Below are 19,756 nucleotides of genomic sequence, written 5' to 3'. Positions count from 1 at the left end.
CTTGTTTGTTTACTGGAGAAGTTTTGCAATGGAGTGTGAAGAGAGGGATATAACTGTCAGGGTACCACGCGTGGGGTAGTGCCAAAACAGTGCGGGGGAGGTGATGGGTGGGTTTGTCTCTGTGCAGAGCAGCATGTGCTGCTTCCCACTAGTTTTTCTTTTTGATGGGAACCAGCAGCTTGTATGGTGGAAGGGGGAAGGTGCAACAGAAGTTTGGGACCCTCTGGTCTCCTGACCTGTGTTGTGTGGAGCATGTTAAACTTACTATCCTTTATGCTGTATTCTCCCAAAACACCTAGAAGTGAGAGGATAAGTTCTTGGGAGGCAGACACCTGGGCTGGGCAGAGCCCAGCATTTCCCTGACATACCCCACCATTGCTGTCACTCCTCCCAAGGGTTCATACCAACACCTGCTGGCTCAATCAGAAGAAGAGTGGCCCAGTGCTATCAGTGAAGGGTCCCCATATGTATTTTCTATACTAGACCATTTCACTCCAGATTAGTGAATTTTCCATGCTTTTGGGGCCTGGGACTGGTATTCCCCAGTGGTTTATTTGGAGTAGCATGTGAATCCTAGAGGATGTGTAATCTTATGTTGACCATCGGGCCTCATTTGTGTATTTTATTAGTTAATTTTTAAACACTGACCTAGAGCTCTGGATCCATTTTAAAATAATCCAAATTATAAATAAACAGACTGCCTAACATGGGCTTGGAACAATAAATCAGGAGAAAAACAATTAAACACAACAGAAAAAAAATTGGTCTTGAGAGAAAACAGACACTGAAAGAAGAAAAGGCACACCAGCATATATTCTAGAGAGGGAAGCAGAAATAGTACAAGACTGAAAGAAAAAGAAAGAAAGGTAAAGTAACCTCACATGCTTTAAAAAAAAAATGCTTGCATTCAGGCAATAAATAACACAGCATTAGCACAAACATCTCTGTTAGGCTTAATTACAACAGATTCATCTTAATGAAAAATCAATCCTCTAAGCCGCTCTTAATACTCACCTTCACTGCTTGTACCTGCTAACTGAGCCTGAGTGTAACAAGAAGAGCCTGTACACATATCACATTAAAGATTACATGCAGCTGAGCTTAACCCTCCCCGCTGGGGGGAGAAGACAGCCCTGCAGTGGGGGTGGAAGGCGAGCTAGGGAGCAAGGGGAGCCGTGCAGCCACGGAGGGGAGCAGGGGGGGCCATCGCCCTCCTGTGCAAGTAGCCCAGGCTGTTTGCTGCAAACAGGGGAGGGAAAAAGCAAGGGTGGATTTTCACATGGCCAGCTGATCTTTATTACCTCCGAGTTTGGTGACACAGGCCACATTATTTTGTTGTCACTTCAGGAAACATGTTTAGCAGTGCAGTGGGCAACAGCCATTTGTTGCCACTGTGGCCCATTCACTCACGGCCCTGAAATGTCATACCTACACGCAGTCTGTTTATTCTGGTATCATCTCTCTGGCAGCAGCCAACATTTCTTTTTCCAGAAGATGCAAGAAATATTCTGCAGTAATCTGTCCTGGGGAAAACTGCTTCTCTGTTGCCAATAGCAAGAGTTTGATTTATGTTCTTCATATCACATCTCTTCTTTAATTTAATGTTGAAAGTCAATGTTCTTGCACAGAACCATCTAGCTTCATTTACTCACTCTTGGACGCAGTGATGTGGCACTGAGTCCCACTGATTAATTACATACTGCATCTGAAAAATAAAGGCAGTGCTTAGATGGCCCAGCCAGCAGCAGAGTGGTGAAAACGGCCTGCCACCACAACACCAAAGGGAGCGAAGTCACCACCACCCCTCCTGAGCCACATACACTCACTGCAAATCTGCAGACACAATGCCAAACTCCAGGTATTTTGCTAGACCAGTTGGGTCAGAAAGCACAGGGCACCCCCTCATGTCCCCACCAGGACTGGCATTTTCAAAGCATCCATCAAGCTCCTTGTGAAAGAGCACAGAGGACTTGTTTCTGCTCTTGAGCAAGGCGTGCTTGGCGTACGCTGCCGCTGCAGTAAGACCAGAATGGGGGCTGGTGGCTGTATTGGTCCACAATCCAGTAAATTTATGAATTGTGTGATGTAAGTGGGCTACAGCACTGTGTATTCCTTCAGTTTTCCATGTCTTCCCCTCTCACAGGCAGAAAGGCTAAGCTCCAAGAACGAGTCCAACTCTTGAGAGACCCCATGGCAGCTCCAGCACACCCTGCCCCAAAGCTCCAGGCTTATGTCAGGGAATGGTTTAAATCTTCAGGGGGTGCACACTGGGTACAGCACATAACATGCAGAGTCTCCCCAGGACCCTAAACCAAGTAATCCTTCCCCTTGGTAGCACAGTATGTAGACCTTAGTGAGAGTAGTGAGCATCACTGGCGTTTCCTCACCTCAGCTCCTCTGCACTGTAGAACAAGCTCTGAGCTGAGTTCAGGAAGAAGGGGAGGGTCCAGGACCCTTTTCCATCAGTTCATAGCTTGTCCTATGAATCACAGAGCCTTTCTGCACACTGGTCCCACAGCTATACGTGCTCTGAGGCATGTTCCTCTCTTTCTGACTCATTCTCCTAACCTTCCTGCATGGGCCAGTGGGCTTACCTAGCCCAGGCTCATCTCTGTGCCTTCCCCCAGCAGCACTTCCAAGCGCAGTCAGGGTTTCCCTGGCTTCCTACGAAGGAGCATCTTGCTTCTCAGGGTGTTTTCAGCTGTAAGAAGGGCCATTTCTAGGGAACACACACTATTGTGCATTAGATCACACCTGACTGGAACATGAAGCAGTCAAGGCCAGCAAACAGAGGGGTTTGCCCACATCCCGGGCACTTCATGAGACAACACTTCCCCATTCCACGCACCCCACTGCAAGGAGGGGAATTCCCAGGAGGGCAAAGATGGGCACCTCCTGGTCCCCAGACTCTTCGCACAGGATGGTGGTGGTGTTTCAGGCTGGGGAAGCAGAACCCCAGTAGCGGGTAAGGGATCACTAGGAGCTAGACAACTCGCTCTGGATGATAGGAACTAAACTGAAGTGCCAAAGTTTCAATTTAAGTATTCCAGCTGAACTCCTTAAATTAGATGGGATGAATCATGAGTTAAATACCATTTGTAAAACCCTTTGGGATCCCTCCTGCATTTCAGTGAGCTGCATGGTATAGCCAGCTTTCCCAAATGTTTAACCAACAGGAATGATAGGAGCAAACATCCAAAGATTTGCTCACGTGATGTCTGCAGTTGTGAGGCTACCAAAGCACTTGGCAGGATGAAGGGCAAAGGAAAGGGACAACTGTGTGTACAGTGCATTCGTGGTTGCTTCCTTCTGGGAAGCAGAGACCTGCCTGTCCCAAGCACAGTGTAGCATCTTGGAGCACAATATCCCAAAGCATGAATAGCAGTGATTTGCATCAGGGAGTGCTCTGCATCATATCCACGGGATATTTATGTCTGACTAAATATCCCTAAACCCCACCATACAATGCATTTAGCACATTAAATAATTACAAAGGGAGTCTTGAAGCAAATGTTCTCAGACACCAGAGGTATGCCTACACTGCAACCTAAAGGCATGACCGAGAGCTAGCTTTAATTACCTAGCTCAGGTACTGATAATGTAGCACAGATTAGCTGCTCAAATATTTAGTTTTCTTGGGCCAGTTTTCCATCCTAGGCTGAGTCTCACGTTGCTATGGGTAGACTGCTAGTCTGGCAGACCCTGCTTAAACAAGCTGTACTCCACCATCTTCCTGAAACAGAAAGGCTGCTCAGCTTTTCACTTCTAGATCAATGATTGGAAGCAGGTATACTGTGGGAACAAGTACAAAGCAATCCAAAAGCCCCACCATGCCACCAAGCTCTTCCCATTACCCCTTTTTTCCCTGAGTATGCTCCATAAGAACCTTGGGTGAAGTTTCCTAAAAGGCAACCACAGGCAGGCTGCCCTTTCCATCCTTGGCCTTGTGGATTATTTAATGTCTCTGCCTCCAGCGTGACGGATCTGATGCCTTCCATGGGTGCTGCATGTATGGCCGGCATGTTGTTTGCAGATGTATGTGCAGGCTAAGGGGTTGTGGACCCAGCACCATCCGGCTGAATGAATTGCCAAAGCGGGTCTTGCACAAGGACCAGGGTGTTGAGGGTGGCAAAGGCACAGGGTGCAGCCCTGAAGTGGGACTGAGTTGGTGAGTAAAAAACTGCTGCTTCAGCACTTACAAACCAAACCAGAGTAATAAATAACTACTGTAAACGGTTGAACTGGGGACTCCAAGTACCTGTAACATGATAATGTTTGGAAATGAACGGCCTCTGGAAGCACTGAGTAAACAGGTCAGAAGGTTCACATATTGGAGAGAATAAAAATTACACATTACAGAATGAGGAGGAGCCAGATACCACTCCTTGCTGACAACCAACCGAAGGCCAACATGGCAGCGCAAGCTTAGTGCTAGTAGGGATTCAACACCAGGCCCTTCAGAGCAGCCTCTGAGCACCTGCTATTGCTTTGTTGTCTTCTTAGAGGAAAGGATCAGGGCTTATTTTTCTGTATTTCCAGCTACATTTGCTGAGGATCCAACTGCCTCAGTTTTCTTGCACAGGCAGCGAGAAGCAGTTATTTGCTGGGTCAGCTTTAGATCCCTGGCTTCTCTATGAATCTCTCACTGGGCTACTTCTATTCTCAAAGAGCCTTCTAAATAACATATACAGTTTCAAGCCAAAAGGGAATTATGCTGTCCAGGCAGCTGTGGTTTATTTGTGTCAAGGTGGGGGCACTAATGTGTATTTGGCTATTCGGAATCACAATTCTTTCAACGTCTTCTAAATCTCAGCTTCATCATTCCTACAGAAACAGTGTCTGGTAACTATTCCAACACCTTAACTATTAAATTGCTGGAATTGGTTTCCTCTTTCCTGCCTTTGTGTATGCATTTTTTTCTCCCAACAGGTTAAAAGAAAACGTGTGCACATAATTTCCCGCCCCAGGATCAATATAAAAAAATCTAACATTCTCATGCAGTGAAGAGCTTTGATGTTAAAAAGTTGGGTGCAAAATTAGATCTTTGAAAAGTTGATGTTTCTATGCTGCTATCATTTCTCCAACTAATATTTCCTTCTGTTCTCTAAATTTTCTTTCCTTAAAGCTTTCATTTTGTGGCCCTGCCAAGCTGTCTATATTTTCTTAAATTCTCATTTCCTCTGGCACACGTTTCTTGCTTATAGTTACAGTAACTAAAAAAAAAAAAAAAAGACAGAAAAGAAGGTTTTGCACTGAGCCAAATTTCCAGTCTGTAATCTTCTTTTTTAATATTGCTTTACCACCCTCTTTATTCTCATGTTTCTGCTTGCTGCAAACTTACCTGTTAGGTTTGGAAACTATTAATTCACTTCATTTTCAGAGCTGTCAAAAAGAACTAAAGAAGAAGCATCCTGGTCTGGCCTTTTACAAATTTCTGCTTGCTGTGCAAAGGCTTAATTTGTGCTTTGTTCTTGCTGGTTACTCAGGGTGCTGCATCTCTTCCCTCTTACACCTCACTCTGTTTTTCAGAGCACCAGCGTTTTTGTTACTCTGTTTACTTCCTTCCCCTCTCCCCAGTATAAGCTGGTGGGTAGGTGTGTGTCTCATGAACACTTAAGGCTAATTCCTGACACAGATGCCAAGCTTTCTGGGGGAAACTGATCACCACTTAGCACAGTCCTGAATTAGGTATTTAGTGCACCAGGTTAGATAGAAAGGTGTTTTGTGACTCAAGATTTTTTGGGGCTACATGAGCATTCCCTGCTTATGCAGGAAGTGGCAGAAAAACAGTATTGAGAAAAAAGCAATGAAAGTAGCACCCCTTTCTTATGGAACGTTAACACCATGAATGAGGTGAGTGACCAAAGATTTAATTTATAATAGTACTAGGAGCAGCAATCTCCCCCAAAACACTTTCTAAAGTATTCTGAATCTTCACAATACTATGAAGAAATAAGTAATTTTCAGTCATTATTTACACAGATGAAGTGAGTCATCAAGATGTTATTGCCCAGACTTTCAAAACAACGAGTTCATACTTTGTGCGTTGAGTTCTCCATGTGCTTACCATAATTGCAGACTTAATCACAGTAAGGATACACACACACGTACATGGGAGGCATAGTCAGGGACACTCCCATTTCCCTGAAAACGCTGCACCCGTGCTGGTGGCGGAGCTGGGAAGGACCTCGGCATCCAGCTCCCTCAGGCCTTACAGAAGACCTGTGCTGCCTTCACTAATGTAATTTACAGCCAGGATTTGTAGAAGAAGACTTTGCTTGTATCAGTCTCTTTCAGCACACAGGGAAAAATAGTGGCAAGATGATTTTTTTTTCTAGGAAAAGTAAGAGGAGGAACATAACAAAACCAGCTGCACCAAACCAAGATTACCTGTGACAGAACTGAGAGAAGAGAAGGACGCCCTTTAAGGGGAGCAGGGAGACAAGCAATAGGAGAAGAAACAGGAGGAGCTCATAATTTTTACACTTCATCTAAAATTTTAACTCTCCCCCTCCTTTAAACATTAAAAAATTCTGGCATCCACCCACACTTCCTTCAGGCAAGGCAGCTTTCCCGCCCTGACACCGTACTGCAAGGTGAAAGAGCAGGTGGGAAGAGGCTGCGGAGCCCCCAGTCAAAATGAGACCTTGCTGCCCCTTTGCAACCGAGGCATGCAACAGACACCACTCTGCCCTGGTATCTTTTAGATGTACATCACAGCTTGTTCTAGCAACTGAAACTTCAGAGCTGCTGACTTTCAGCTGTTGTGTTTTCTCTCCTGGTGGGAGGACTGGTGCTCATAAAGCCTTCTCCAGGCTCCTTTACTTTCTGTCAGAAAGAGCTGATTCTGTTAGGAAAGTCTCTCCCCACCAGCCATCTCAAGTCTTTTCAGTGAGCTTTTCTGATCAAGAAATACTAGGAAACAGGTCCAAAAGCCAGAGGTAGATCAAACTGCTCTACCTAAAAGCAAAGGACATTAGTTTTGGTCTCTATTTTAATATCTTTTGCTCTGGTGATGAAGGAGCTGATTCTGTTTTCAATTTTACGTGTACTTGCCATCTTACTGACTTGAACAGTTGCAGAGAGAAGGAGATGCTGAGCTCCCAGTTGGGAATTACTTCGCAATAACATCTCCTTTTGGAGACAAAGCAGGAAATCCCTTTGGGGTTAGGTTAGAAAAAGGTGGTAAAGCATAAAGAGAAGGCAAACATACCCAGCAAAGACCCCCATCAATCCTTCTTTGGCTACAAGCCTAGAACACAAAGCTGTGCTGTGATGAAATCTATTACTTTATGAGCGTGGTACCTTTAAATGTTTCTGAGTCAAACATCCTTAAGCCATTTTCCTCTAACTTTGTGATTTTTCTGTATATATTTGATGCACTGCAAAGACAGACCAAAATCCCAGTATGTAAGAGACCTGTGAGGGCACTTACAAGCAGATCTTGGGAGACACCACTGGGAGCTCACAGGGAGCTGAGGTGCACTCTCCTGGGCAGAAGTGCTTTGGTGGCTCTTGCAGGAAGAGTTATAGTGACTATGCAGAGCTCTTCTTGAGAAGACCAGGTTTCTGGTATGTTCAGAGATCTTGATGGAGAGTGAAAGCTTTTGATAACTCTATAGGAACTTGGCGTCCGTGCGTTTTTCTCTCTCTCTCTGGATAAAGTCTTGGCAGCCACTCCGAGTCTATTTTAAACAAAGCCAGTGATTTCTGGAGAGATGGAAAACATGTGAAGGGCACAATGAAAAACAAGCAGAAATCTTGACTGCAGGACAGGAGGAAACAAGAGTGATGAAGAACACTGCTTCCTCCTCCGGCAGGCAGGCAGGCAGGCAGGCAGGCAGGCAGGACGAAGCCCCCTTCACCGCACACCACCACACCAGGGCTTCTCACTACACTGCTGTTGTGGGTCCTGCTCAAAACTCAAGAGCTTTTCTCTGCTGAGCTCCTCTCCCCTTGCTGGTGACCCATGCTGCACATCCCTTGTCCGGAGCACCCAGACGCTGCTGGAGGCAAGAGGTGGCAGTCATGGCAGAAGAAGGGAGCAGGAGACACAAACAGCAGTGCAAAGGGCAAGTCCATTACAAAAGCTCTGGTACCCAAAACAAAAATAAGTTATCTACAAAGAATGTAATTATGGTCAAAGCCATACATCTGACCTAGGGGCAAGAAAGAGCTGTTTATAACTGTCAGTACATAGAGAGATGAACCTGCAATTTATGTATGCTGAAACATTATAATTTTTGATCCAGAAGCCTCCTTTCCTGTTGAAAAGCTTAGTAACTAAGCCTTGGTCACTTGAATCATGTGGGATATCCATGCAAACCTTTTCACTAAGCTCAGTTTAAAACATTACGTATGTGTATAGTGCAACCAGTGGACATGTCTTGGCTCAGTGACCTGTCCTGGGCTGTGTCCCTCCTGCCTCTGACATGAAGTGCTTCCCAGGGCCGTGTGCTGGGGAACCCCAACAGGCCAATAACACAGACAAGCAACTACTATGGCCTCACATCTGCCTTTAGGTCCTGCCTACACAATCCATATGATCAATTGCCTCCGTTGCTTCCCATACGCACGGAAGATTGCAGTTACATGCTGGGTAGTCTCTGCACTGTAACCTCTCTGGGACAGGGAGGCTATCTTTGCTTTGTTTTGGAAGGCATTCAACTTGCTCTCAAGCATTCAACAAGCAGTCAAGAAATGATTCAGATGGAGAAGCAGAAACATAACTTGCCTGGGCTTGACAGCATTTCTTTATCAGTCCCCTGTTCAAATCAAATTAGGCTGGCAATGACTGAAAGCAGTGACTGTCTGGAGAGTGTTTGATAGCCCCCAAAAGCTGTTGCTGTTTTGTTATTTTGGTGCAATTCTTTCAGGAGATGTCCACAATAAAAAAAAAAAAAATGCTATCACATCTGCTACTGGTTGGTATCCTTAGGAGCCATCCCAAAAGACAGATCAAGGACTGAATAAGCATGAAAACTTTGGAGAGAGGATTAGATGAAGGATAAGATATATTAGGTTTGGCAACACTATAACCTACCACAAATTTAAAAATTTTGAGTCACTCAAAAAAGAAAACCCCAAACAAAACCTACACTAAAAAACAAGACTAGAAAATGCTTTAAAAAATCCCTTTTCTTTTTTGTCCTGCCTTTCCATTTCCAATTCTACCTGCCCACTCCTAGGGTCCCTGTCAGTTTATTAACATTGCCAACACTCCAAAATGTATTGCAAGTGAGACAGCTTTGCTGAAAATTGAACATCAGAAATCTTCCTGCTATTCTTGGCTCTGGGAGCAGATTGTGGTCTAGTGGTTACAAGCATCATGGCCAGCTGAAACACACCCATGTTTGGGTCATCTGCAAGACACGAACCATGGATGTCTCGTTGCAAGAGCATGAATTTCCAACCTTAGGGCTAACGAATCAGATGCTAACACAGAAGTAGGAACAAGGTCAAATTGCTTCATGATGCTCTCTTGCAGAAGGGTGACAACATGGATTGTAGAAGGTCCTAATTTGGGATTTCCTTTTAAAAGGCTATGTAGCAAGTAGCTGAGGCATAGTTCTGTGAATTGGAGAGCTGGGTCCCATTCCAAGCTTTGCTCAAAGTGTTCTTGAGTGTCCTAGCTTCCAAGTGGACCATTAACCCTCAAAAGCCTTAATAGAGGGCTCAGCATGCTGAAAGACATCTCAGTCAGCATAGGTACTGTAACTGGAACTGTGCCTGACAAGGCTTCGCCTAGGCCTATGTCTTTGAATTTTTTTCTCCCTGATCTGTCAGGAGGTAAATATTGTATCATCATCATGGAAATTCCTGCAACAAGGGACAAAACCACATTCTTTATGACAGCTGACAACACTGGGGTAGGACAAGGAGGTTTGTGCTTGAGCTGTCTGTACTGTGTTTACCTGAAGATAAACAGACGTCTCTGAACTTCCCACTGAGATTCCCACTCATTAAGTTTTAAAAAAATGGTATCAAAAAGGTAGGGCACCTTTCCTTGTGTGTTTTAAGGGCACAGATTCTAAAATGAGCAAGTGATGACCCATTTTTAAACCCACTTAGGGCATGCTTTTACTCTATATAGAGCACACATTCCTCTACCTCCTCTGATAAACATACAGAAAAGTGTTGAACCTTTCAGTACAGCCAATTAATCACTAGCTGGCAAGATGAAGAAGTGCTCTGGACAAGTACCAACTCAAAAAAAAGAGATATAAGAAACCATATCTTATCGTAGACAAAGAAGTGCAATGCACAGAAGTAATGTCCCATTATAGAACTGTGTCTATTCTGAGATTAACAAAATGCACTACCCTGTTTTGCACAGTAATGAGTAAGTAGAAGCACAAAGACAAAGGGAAGTTAACATCCTAACTTTGAACTCTGCAACACCCAACTTTTAGGTGCCTAGCTGCTCCATTGGCTCCACCACCCTGAACCAGGCACATGAACTGCTCCTCAGGCAATGTAAAAAACAGCAGATGTCTAAGAGCAGAGGACACCCAGGCTGGTGTCCTCAGTGGGGAGTCAGCTGGGAGGGCCACTGAGGCACAAAGAAAATGAGAAGAGTGTCCAGTAAAACACTGCTGCCCAGACTTTGAATACATCACAAGGAAGCCTCCCTCAAATCTAGTTCAAAGACTGAACCCTCAAAGTCAACTGACTGTAAACAGGAACACAGATTTTACATGCACACTATGCTTTTGCTAGCCCTAAAGTGTTGTATTCTCTCTCTTTCCCTGCTCTCTGGTCTCCAAAACACATAAGTGTGATAGTTTCAACAGGAGGAGTTCAGACAACCCATCCTGACCAGTCACGTGTAAGGTACTCCTCTGGGAGCAGAGAGCACCAGGCTCAGATCCTGTCTGGCAGCAGACAGCGATTCTGATGAGTGCTCAAATGTGAGTTATTGGCTGACAGCAGAGGAAGAATCATCCTCCCCTGCATCTTCTGTGAACCCTGCTTTGGTGGCGTGTCCTGAAACAGGCTGCCCCAACAGATACCTCAAATGAGAGAGGCAAAAAAGCACTAGCTTAGTAGATCACACGGGACTTCGGCATGAGATTGATCCTGAGACATTCAGTGTCTCAGGCAGAATTTTAGGCTTTTGGGGAATTTGAATGTGAAAAGCCCTTCCAGGGTTAGGCGGCAGCTGGATGAGACTGTGGGTGTGGACTTCAATACTAAAAGGGACAGGTAAGCACCTATGCCCCTTGCTGGATCTAATTTTGCGCCCTATGTTTCAAGAGAGCTTAACAACAGGGAGTAATAATTCCTGTGCCTATCCTCCTCCTTTTTCTGTTGTAGCCACTCTGATGAAGTGCCAGATTGGTTGACTGACTCCAGGTACCTTTAACTAAAGGTCACAACACAGTGGGATATTAGCAATTGCAAGCTACATCTGCCATGTCAAGGAGAGATCTGCTGTAGATGTGGGCTGTGGTAGCCCCCCTCCAGCAAGGGGAGCTCACCCAGACCAACTTCGTGGGCAGCTGGAGCAAAGCCAGGTGCTCTACTTTGGTTCTGCTTTTCCAAAGGGCAAGTGAACTACTGCAGTGGGAGTGAGGATGGTTTTGTTTCTGTGGGTGAGGCTACCTGAAGGAAAAGTGCCTAGTTCAGATGGGGGCATAAGGACCATGTAATGTCAGTTCCAAATAACAGCTTACATCATTAAACATTTATTTTCCTCATAAATCCCTGATTGATTAAGTATTTGCTCATGTTTGGGTGCAACTCGAAGCACTGTTTGATTTCCCCTGTTATCTGCTCCCAGGAACCATGACTCACGATCATACAGGGAAGGAAATGAAGGAAAATGCTTTACTACATCCGACTTCACAGCAATGAATGTCATGTTGCTGTTCCTAGTGTAACCCCAGGCAGATATATTGCCATGCAGGGACACAGCCATAGCTGCCAGACCGGCGGTACTTGGGTGGTGGAGCCAGGCTGCTGCTCCCAGGTGAGCTGCCTCCAGGACATATGTACCAACCCATCCTGCTGGAGCCTCAGCCCTGGATCCTGCAAGCTGCCAGAGCCAGCAGACAGGGGTGCTGGGCACCTCTGAAAGCCTGAAAAATATCCTGGGTTAATAGTTGTTGCTTTCCATTTTTGGACCCTCACGGAATTGAGGTGGCCCCAGGCAGAAAGGGGACGAGGGCAGCAGTGGAAGGGCTGGGTGACAACACTGACTCTGGGCAGCACCATGCAGGCTCCAGGGATATAGGCTTGCACCGAGGGGGAAGGCAGAGCTGTAAGTACATTGAAGTCAGCAGGAGCTTTTGACAAGGAGTTCGGTGGGCTCTGGGGTGCATTAGTTATAGAAATGACTTTGGTAAGGTTTCCTTGCAAAGTGGCACAAGGACGTACAACTAGGGTATTAGAATATAATTAAGAGAGAAAGAAGTTAGGATGGATATTGGGGAAAACCTTTTGTCAGTGAGATTTATTAGTAGGTACAGCAGTCTCCCGAGGGAAATGGTAGAAAGGCATTCACTTGGGATATTTAAAATTAGACTAATGAAAGTGCCAGCAAGTATTCTATTGGGAGCATGCTTGCACTGACAGGCAAAATGAGCTCTGTGACCCTGTCCTGTCGTAGGAGGGCTGTGTGCGAGCGCCAAGGAGACCAAGCGAGCTGGCTGCCAGCTGCAGAGCCCCGGGCTTCCCTGTGCGAAGGGGAGCAGTGGGGGGAGCACCGGCAAGCTGCTGCCCCAGCACTGGAAATGATGGGCAGGGTCACAGGGGAGACCTGTCGGAAGACACTGAAATCCTTTTTATAATAACAGCATCTCAGCACCTTCTTGCTAAATCATGGAAGGGAAGGGGGAGCCCAGCAGGTGAGCACAGGCAGGGCAGGGGGTCAGAGCAGCTGCCCTCCCCCAGGACTGCTCTGCCTCCAGTGGCACTGGCTGAGACCCAGCCAGCAGAGCAGCAGCCCCTCATGGAGAACTGCACCTTGCTCCCACCACGCTCCTCAGCCTGTTGTACTTGCAGAGAAGTAAACCTGGCTCCAGCTTGATAGCCTCTTTCAGCCACGTGCAAAAAGAGTTGCCCCACACTGTGAATTAACAGTGTTCCCGCCCCTTTCCCTTGTGTTCCCAAACCCATCGCTGTTCACCCTGTTTCCTATGGGCTGGTGGTCTCCTCAGGAAGAGCCATCCTCCCAACCTGCTCAGCAGTCGTAGCAGTAAGGCTGGTAGCAAAGGCGTCCAAAAATGGGAATTTCTCAGCGGGGTGGGTGTCCCTGCCGTTCTGCACTCACTGCTCTGGCATAGCAGAGAGTCGTGGTCCAGGCCGACCACCATGACCAGCCCTGAGACAGTAATGCAGGCCCCACTCCCCTACCTGTGCTGTCTCAGATTGAGTCAGTGTGTCCCAATACCACAGTGGACTGCTACAACGAATCACCTACAGTAATTTAAAAAGGTGGTGAAGTAAAATGACTGAAAGAAGACATTTCTTTACAGATTCCATTAACTTTTCCTGGCTATTTATTTCTGTTGAAATTTTTGCAAAAACTAGTAGTGTTACAAGATGTCAAGCCTCATTGTCCTCTTGTTAAGAGCTAACTGTCTCCATGAAAACATAGTTTCATGACTGTTGCTGTCGTGATTTGAGCAGCAGACGTAAACAGGGTCATCTCCAGCCATAGTGGGTGGATGTTTAGTTTATAGCGCTGAGGTTAAGAGTGAAAGCGTGTGACTAAGAGCAGAAAACAGAGGAGTCTTTGTATACATCAAGAGCCCTGAGGCAAAACACAGCGAAGGAGAATGCTGACACAGACTTTAATGGAGAAAGAAAAGAGTCCATTATGAACGTTACAGAGAACATAATTCATTTAAGAGAAATCAAGATTTAAAGGACTTATAGAGGGGAATATGAATACTGACGTCAGTGCGTCATGCCTGGTGGTTTGTTGTCGGACTCTGTACGTGTGTTAGGGTACCACTCATCATGTCAGGTGGAAGACAGCTCGCTGCCAGAAATTATCATCCACTCTTTGTTAGATTCCTGTTGGAAACAGGTTTCTTTCAGTTCAAGCCTTTCAACAGTAACCAGTGATATGCACAATGAAGCAGCTGCAGCTCTTGCATTTTAACACCAATCTCCTAAACTGTCAAAAATTGGGACACTTTTTCCTTCCCAAACCCCATCTCTCCATAAACAGAAGGGGGAGGTGAGGGCAGGGAAAAGGAGGAAACAGGGCTGGATTATTTCTGAATTACTCAGGTATGAGAGCACAAGGGAGAAAGCTGGTTAGTAGAGCTGCTTCCAAGCTTGCATATACATTGCAGAGACTAAGAACTGGCACATTTACCACACCGTAAAACAATGTTATGTGTGCTTGAAAAATAATCCCCAATCCATATACTATAGTGGCTTCTAAACTTCAGCAGCCAGAGCCATGAAATAGAGTGCTTTCTGCAGTAGCTTGCGCAACCAAAGAACATTCTCGTCCTCAGAGTGCTTTATTATTTTTAACGAGACAGGCTGAGCACTTCTTGATAAACATTTTTTCCTTGAAGCAGTAATCCTACTTAAACTTTTTACCTTGTCCCTACAGCATACCGCTATGAAGTTAATAACAAAACTCATTTTCCCTTAAAGTGCTAGTCATGTTAGTACAGAAAGTGAGGGACATGTTGTGATTGTCATGAAAGGGGCCATGGATGGAAATAAATTGAAAGCACTCTGTTAGTATGCAGGCTTAAGAAGAAAGCTTTTCTGAAGGACATTTTCTAGGATATCCCGTTTCTTTCAAACTACAAAAAAAAGTAATGTATTAATGTCTCTTGTAGAAGGAATGTTCCAGCCGGTAGTGTTTGGTCCTGTCGCCTAACCCTGACAATGTTTCCATGCACCCTGAGTCTACTTTGCCATGGCTGGGTGACAGACAGCAGGTCATGATAGAGCCAAACCAAAGAGCCAAGATTAATCCAGGAGATCTCAGAGGAAGGGAGGCCATCCATACATCTGTGCACTTGCCTTTGCTTTGAGCAAGGTGCAACACATCCTGCTGCTTTGGCAAATGCTTCTGGGGTAGCATTACGAAGTGTTCATTTTTAAAAGTCATTCATCTTTTTGGTACAAGAATTATTAAAGCTTTTAAAAGCAAGAGTTTAATTAATGGTGAGAATTAACCACACGAGAATGAGAAAATTCAGAGCCAGCCCTCCCATCTAAGTCAATCTCACTTCTGTCCCCTTGTATCTGTGTTACAACAGGCTCTTTCACAGTCACATGAGGCTGGCCAGGGGACACACTTCTCACTAGATCTAATACAATGAAAAGAAAAACTGTCTTTTTCCCCCTGTGGTCTTAGATGCACATGTGGCTTTTCATACCACACACATCATGTGTTCTTGGAATGAAAGACCCTTTTGTAACATGCACACACCAGCCGAGGCAACTTAACATCGGGTAGGATTGTTAACTGGGTTCCCTAAAGCCTCCCATGACACTGTACCAGCAGCATCGCACTGGAGGAGGAATGTGGTTGAAGGAATTTGACCAGCTATATTATAAATAATCCACAATACACAGCATCATTTCTGCTCCACCCAGGTTAAGTACCATTACTTAATGGAGGTAGTTTTTCCATATAGGAACAGAGTAAAACTTAAGGACAGGCCTGATGATTACCAAAACACATGTCTTGCTGTCGCTTGGGATGGCCAAGACGTTCTCATGTCTGTGTTTGAGGGAGTCATTACCAGTTTACAAGCCCTCTCAAAGCCACAGCCGCCTTCCTCTGCTGCCTTCACATCAGAAGACCTGTGAGAACTGTGTTTCCTAGTAGGATTACCAAGCAATGAGTCTTTATTCTCAAGGCCAGAGTGCCTTTGAATGTACTTGTGTAGGCAGGAGGTAAGCAGCCATCAATCAAAGGTTACGTTTTGCAAATTCGGAGGCTGCATCCCACGTATGTCTTAAGAGATCCTCCTGATTTGAAGCATCAAGTTAACTGTGCAGCTCCAAGTAGCAGCAGTTCTCTGTCCAAGTGGAGGAATATATATCTCCTTGAAAGACTATTTCATAAATTAAATTATGCCCAAGGAGAGCAGTCCAATCTGGAAAGAAAATCTTGTCTTTGTTGCAGGACCTGGCGTTAGGGTGCACATAGGAGGATCTACCAGATATTTTCAAAGTTGAACAACCCAAATTGCATCACCGATTTGGGTAATTCCAGGATGGGAAAGCTGTGTAAATGCCCTCCATCCCTTAAAAAATAAAACAAAGAACACAGACAAAGAATTTAACAATTTTATTAAAAATTGTACCAGTTATTAGAAAAAAAATCCAAGTATTAAAGTATTAAAAAGCACCAAGGAAAGAAAGCACAAAGCAAATATACTGCACAGATACAAAAAAAAGGAGCTCTGCCCAGTCACTATTGGTACAGGCAGGAGTCCTGGAGGCACACAACCAGGATAAACAAAATGCTACATTCTCACTGGGTCTCAGTCCATGGCAAAGAAGGTGTGTGCACTTCAGGACTAATCCAGACAGAAATCTCACAGGAGAGCATCGGGTTTACTTCTGCAGCAGGACAGTATCATATTCTGGTGAATATCAGAACTCATAGGGAAACCCTCCATTGAAGGAAAGTTTATTAAGTACATTGCAAATTCTAGCTCACCTTACCCTTTTTGTTTTTCCAGATGAAGGACTCCTGAAGTTTTAAAAAAGAAAAAAAAAGTATTCCACCAAAGTAGAAAAGTCATGCAGGAAGGGGAGGGAGAAAATGTGAATCCACATTTTACAGTACTCTCATCAGTGAATTCTACCTAGAAACGTGGGAGACTGTACTACATGCCATTGAAGAGAACAGAAGAAGAGACACATGATTAGTTTTACCAAAAAAACCCAACGGTCTAGATAGATACCCGAAGTGAAATTTAGTGGCAGGATTTTCAAATGCACCCAGTGGAAACAGACATACAAATCCCTTGGGCTGTTTTGAAATTTCCGTTTTACAAGTCTAACGTCTGACATTTATTTAAGGAGATACTGACAATGTCATCTTCCCATCACACCAGTCTCCCCACCTTTTGTCATCAAACCTTCCTTTCAGAATAGTCTGATCAAAACCGGAGCTGAGGAATCTGTGACGATGCTCTCCTGGAGCTGTGTCCACAAATCGGGGAGACTCCTTTAGATTTAAGAATAACTTTATACATGCAAAATTTCCATAATAGATTTTAAAAACAGTTTAAGAATCTACCCTTCCCACCCCTCCGTTCCCCAAAGGCAGCAAAGAGTCTGAAGACAGAACTGAAACATGGCTTTAAAAAACAGCCCACAGACATTAGGTTTCGCTTCCCAGAAACCAACTTCCAGCATGGGATTCACAGGAAGAGACCCTCCTTTCTGTGGCTAAGGGGGAAGGTGAGGCACATGGAAGAAAGAAGGGGTAGGGGATGTCAGACTGCATTCAGTTTAACAACACACACGCACACGCACACACACACACACACGCATACAATTACATTCCAGTGCATTTGATGTGTTTGGTCTTTTCTGCTTTTCCTGGTGGAGAAGAACTGAGCTGTGTAACACCTGCGTGAACACACGCAAACCAAAGAAACAGAGACCACTGAAGTCTTTAGGAACTGTAAAAGATTGTCCTAAGATCTTTTATCAATTCCTTGAGGTATTTCTTCTTATGAAAACAATCAAAGGCAACAGGTAGGCATTTTTGCAAATGATCACAAATGCCAGTTTGAAAGACAGACTCTTTTGAAGGACACTATTAAATACCTTTGTTGTCAAATTATGCTAATACTTGATAGTGCTTGGTCCATGTGCAGAGCTCCCATGAATATGAATGGGCATTCCATGGTCCTTTTACTTATAATCCCGCAGTAAATATTGCTGATAAAACAAGGCAAGACCTCCACATATCTGCATTCTCCTTTGATCCTAGCACATACTCTTGAGTGCTCTCCCTATTCTTCCCTTTAAAAATACCCACAATAGCACACCATTCAGCATGTTACAGTCTCACCATTCCCACAGCTTCAGCAGAGATACGGGTCAGGCCCAGCAGCGGAAATGACAGGATCACATTGCAACAACTGCCTCAACTAATTTTGCTTTTCCTTAAAAAACCCAACCCTTCTCCCTAGTCTACTAATGGGCAGAACCTGCAGTTTCCCAGAAGAGTGCCAAGCCCCACACTGAATGAAGCTCAACCTTGGGTACAGCTCCAGTGACTGCTATGGAGCAACTCCAGGACTGTAATAACCTCACATGCACACATCGCTTATACCTTTAATCCAGGCCCGGGGGCACAAAGTAAACGGGCAGAAGACAGACTGATGTCTTTGCAATCACCCTTTCTACATCAAGGACTGGACTTGCCTCTATTCCCTTGTTGATACACAGCTCCAAAGCAAAGGCTGATAAGGAAGTTTCTTTTAGGACTCCTCTAACGAGAGTTTAGCCAATAAACATTTAATAACAACCAGCTATTTAAACTGAGATACATGAACAGTTACACAGGAATTCAGTGCTACCAGGGATTATCAGCACCTTGGGAGAAGGCTGCAGTCCTACACACAGATCCAACGGCAACCCCTTCCATGCAAATTCATCCTCTCCCCTGCCTTTTTTGTATTTATTTATGGCAGTTTGCAGCTATCCCTGGGCAGTCACTTTGTGATTACTGGCTCAGCTTTCAAGAACTGCAGGAAACAAAAGTAAAACTAATTATTCCCTACTAGCACCAGGCTTGCTGGATCCAGGGATGGGCAGTTACAAGATATTCGAAAGGGAGGGAAGTTGGGAAGGGACAGGAAGAACTCTGTCCCTCAAGGAAAGAGAGCTGAGGTCTGAAGATGTTTTGGAGATCTGGGGAAGGCAAGCAAGATACTTCAAGGCTGCTGGTACCATCAGCAGCAGCTCAAGCTCTTAAGAACTGCTCATAAAAAAAGCAATTTGGTTTAGGAGAAAGATCTGACTGTTCTTTCTAAATTGTTAGACTGTAGGTTTTACAATACAGAGAAACAGTGTCCCATTCCTTTCACCAAGACAAACAAGTATCTAAAAACCCAAGCATACTCCTTCACCAACAGGACTTGAAACCATGTTCCTTGGAACTGTTTCCCCAATCAACGTATGTCCGTGGCCACGCTGCAATAGCTACTCTGTGGGGAAGATCTCCTCAGTGTGTGCTCAAGGGGCCTTACTGATATGGAATGGGTGATAAATGCATGGGTGTTGTGCATCTGGGTATTTGTTGATAAACGTGCGAAATATTCCCACTATTTCCTCAAGTAGGTGAGACTGTAAGTATGAAGTAGTTGCTTTTCCATTAAGTGAATAACCAGCCTGCCCCTCCAAATCTACATGAAGCAAAATAAGACTTCTGGGTTGACAGAGCATATTTCCTTTCTCCAAGATATGCAGATATGGAATATAATTAAAATATATTATCAGTGGTTGTAAATCTCTGGCACCAGTAACCAACACACATATTGCAGGAAGTCAGCCTTTGTCTAGCACTAGCTCCACTATGTCTCCACTGAAGTATTGTTGTTCAAGGAGATTTTAACTTCAGACCCTGGCATGACCAATTTTGATAAGTCTGTTGTTACAGCGGGAAATACGGACTGGCAAAGATGTGTCTCTCCCTGAGCCAAACGACTCTATTGAGGCAGGCAGCCTGACTGAGGAACAGTTTCAGATACTTGTTTCTCCATGTTAAGAAGAGCCTTACTCTAGAGAAACTGGTTGGGTTGCA

General features: G+C 44.8%; 1 protein-coding gene across 1 annotated transcript in view; it reads right to left on the bottom strand.

Moving 5' to 3' along the window:
* Positions 1-712: 712 nt before the first annotated feature.
* Positions 713-19,756, bottom strand: part of BMF (Bcl2 modifying factor) — a 39,203-nt gene continuing 20,159 nt past the window's right edge. Inside the window, exon 5 of the mRNA XM_074868132.1 lies at positions 713-1,705. Coding sequence (XP_074724233.1) covers positions 1,693-1,705 — 13 coding nt within the window. The 3' untranslated portion in view covers positions 713-1,692. The remainder of the gene's footprint in view (positions 1,706-19,756) is intronic.

The sequence above is a fragment of the Strix uralensis genome, chromosome 4, assembly GCF_047716275.1.
Source record: "Strix uralensis isolate ZFMK-TIS-50842 chromosome 4, bStrUra1, whole genome shotgun sequence".
NCBI classification, from domain to species: domain Eukaryota; kingdom Metazoa; phylum Chordata; class Aves; order Strigiformes; family Strigidae; genus Strix; species Strix uralensis.
The sequence above is the reverse complement of the archived record's forward strand: the minus strand, read 5'-3'. Positions and strand labels throughout refer to the sequence as shown.